Below are 2700 nucleotides of genomic sequence, written 5' to 3'. Positions count from 1 at the left end.
ATAATATATATATATATATATATATATATATATATATATATATATATTTGAAGTGTTTTAGTTGCTATGTGCTCTGTGTTTTTTAAAAGTTTTTCCCAATTTTCCAACCCCCTTTTTTAGGGTTTTCATTTCAGGGTTTTTATTAGTTTTAGAAAAGTTAAATACATTTTTTATCGCTGTATCAATAATTTGTATACTTCAATAAGTAATAAAGAGGTTCTCAAAGTGTAGTTTCTATTATAAACAAGAGATGGAGACAAAGTTCACCTTTGAAATGGATCTGATGACAAATCTTACTGACCATTCAATCAATCAGTCAGTTGTTATGGCAAAATGATCTTATCATGATGGTATTAAAACAGCTGCTTATTTGTTTAAAATTGTATTAAGATATTTAGCTTTTTTTTTCTTAAACCCAAAATGTTTTACTCTAGTAGACTGTATATTTCTTTGACATGTGCAGAATGATGATGTAGATATTCTACCAGTTAATGGAGGCTTTTATTTTGTATTCTATGTTTTCTATTTATTACTTTGCAGGAATTTGTTGCAGTGATACATTCATCTTGAAGGTGTCACTGTTTGTTCTCCACGTTTACAGCTCCACTGAAGGGAGCTGCAGTTCTCTGAAGCCAAAGTGTTGAGTGAGAAGCACACTGAGTCCCATTTTTAGAGCCTTGGGTTTGACCTGGAAATGAATTTAGACCACAATGCCCCAAACCCAGAGCAGACTGTCACACTTGGCCCCAGAGCCAGACCTTTTGTCTTCTGCACGACCCTGATGTTTGAACGTGTCCTCACGTGTGCTCTTGTTTATGACCTCCAGGATCTGCTTTCATGTTTACAGTCACATCTTTTGGCTCCACGTCTCGGTGTTAACAGGGGAGCATGAAGATTGAGGAGAGGAGGCGTTGCCAACTCTGAGTGCTTCGAATAGCGTTGATAAATTATTGACGTGGGAGAAAAACTTAAAAGAGTGCAATTTTATGAAATTACATGCTATTTATGATTTACAGTTTCCATAAAACCATTAAAGATACCATTTGATTCAATAATAAATTATTTTTTCTTCCATTGTCGTTGAATTTGTTGTTATTTCCATGAAGGATTTAAATTTTATTTTTACATTTCTACCTCTATATTTATTTTTCATTTGTGCACCAACAGATTTATGCTCGATTTCAGTTGATTTTCTTGTTTATTTTGCTTCAGATTTCAATTTGCCCCATCAATTTTATTATAATATGGCTAAAATTACTTTTAAATCAGCAAATAAAATAATAAAATTAATAAAAAGTGAACCAACAATAATTATTAGTCTTGTTACCAAAAAAAAATAATAATAAATTCAATGTAAATAATTAAAATTTGTGGAAATAAATGCTCACAAGGTAAGTTTCGTTGAACTTTTTATTACTGAAATATACATTTATTGAAAAACAAAAACAAAAAGGTTAAAAAAATGTGATTATTCTTCCTTTTCAACAAGCCTGCAGGAGGAATTCTGTCCTATCCAGAAACCGGGCATCATTCTTCCCTTAAAGGGCGTTTGAATCTGCTGCAACAGTTGGGCCTCCTTCTTTTTCTCCGCCCCCTCTCCCTCCTCCTTCACCACGTAAAACTTCATGACGCCGGCTGGGTGATCCAGGTACACCCCGATGGTGCTGCAGTGGGGAATGTGCCCGATTTCCACGTTGTTGCCGTTGAACCACAGCTGATAGGACGACCCACACCAACCCAGACCCCAGGAGTGCTCGTTCTCTCCCAGCCCGCAGGACCCGTCGCTTCCCCTCCTGCCTGCCCGTTCGTAGACAACGCCAACAACCACCCATCCGGTGTATTTCACCTCCCAGTAGGCTCTGAAGTCCTGGATGCCTTCTTTGCAAAGAACCTTTTAGTGGAAAAAAGGGATTATAGTGACTTTAGTGACTGATTTGACTGTTTGAATGAAGATGTACCTGTGGGGAATACTCGTATCTCTCTGGTCTGTCCAGAACAGGACAGATGACATTATCCGTCATGCGTGACACTGAAGATGCACCGTCAGTGATCCACAGCATTTTACTGCATGTCTTTTCGTCCAGGGAGAGGTTAATCCAATCTGTGTGGAACATTTCAAATCATTCAGAATATGACAAGACACAATTTAAACTTGAAAATTAAAAAGAAGGTTACATTTTAGAAGATCAGCTCTACTTGTGGGCTCCAAGATGTTCGGATCGTAGTCTGGGATTTTAACTGAGAATTTAAAAAAAAAGAGGTGTAAAAATAAAGTTTTATTCAAATTAAGCTTGACTTCATATACTCACCTGTTGGAGAAACTGCTTGTTTCTTTCCTGTATGTTAAAAAAAGGACAATTTGGTAACATTTTTGTGCTGTCTTCACAAAAAAGACATCTCGATTGTTATAATAATTAACTACAAATTAACTTTAATATCCAAACTCACCACGTTTACCAGTTGTAGGCATGATTCTCGCAGTGGGAGTTCTGGTCGGCATCTTTATTTCTTTCTTTTATGAAAGCTGGCGATATGAAGTGAGTCTGTCCGACTCCGTCTTTATATACCTACAGGAAAGGGGGTGTTCAAGGTTTAATGCCCCCCCCCCTAAGTGAAGTTATGGAAAGGTATGCAGAGATAATGTGTTCTCTAACAAGCGTGCCGCATCTGCTGGCGAATCAAACCACAAATGTCAAAGTC

General features: G+C 37.0%; 1 protein-coding gene across 1 annotated transcript; it reads right to left on the bottom strand.

The window, feature by feature from the left end:
• Nucleotides 1-1072: 1072 nt before the first annotated feature.
• Nucleotides 1073-2700, bottom strand: LOC112154446 (stonustoxin subunit beta). The gene is made up of 5 exons (XM_024285385.2): nucleotides 2449-2700; nucleotides 2310-2336; nucleotides 2176-2238; nucleotides 1959-2101; nucleotides 1073-1891 (listed from the first exon to the last, which is right to left on the bottom strand). Exons 1-5 carry the CDS (start codon nucleotides 2498-2500, stop codon nucleotides 1469-1471), a joined length of 708 nt encoding a protein of 235 aa, XP_024141153.1. The 5' UTR covers nucleotides 2501-2700; the 3' UTR covers nucleotides 1073-1468.

This window comes from Oryzias melastigma, linkage group LG19 (assembly GCF_002922805.2).
Source record: "Oryzias melastigma strain HK-1 linkage group LG19, ASM292280v2, whole genome shotgun sequence".
Classification (NCBI taxonomy): Eukaryota; Metazoa; Chordata; class Actinopteri; order Beloniformes; family Adrianichthyidae; genus Oryzias; species Oryzias melastigma.
This window is presented reverse-complemented; position numbering and strand designations above follow the sequence as displayed.

What these genes read in the sequence shown, in the direction of transcription:
- LOC112154446 (XM_024285385.2), bottom strand. Translation starts at nt 2,500, where the DNA reads ATGCCGACCAGAACTCCCACTGCGAGAATCATGCCTACAACTGGTAAA. An exon ending in GCCTACAACTGGTAAACGTG is followed by an intron (nt 2,337 to 2,448) that starts GTGAGTTTGGAT and finishes TTTAACATACAG; the next exon opens with GAAAGAAACAAGCAGTTTCT. An exon ending in TAGAGCTGATCTTCTAAAAT is followed by an intron (nt 2,102 to 2,175) that starts GTAACCTTCTTT and finishes TGTTCCACACAG; the next exon opens with ATTGGATTAACCTCTCCCTG.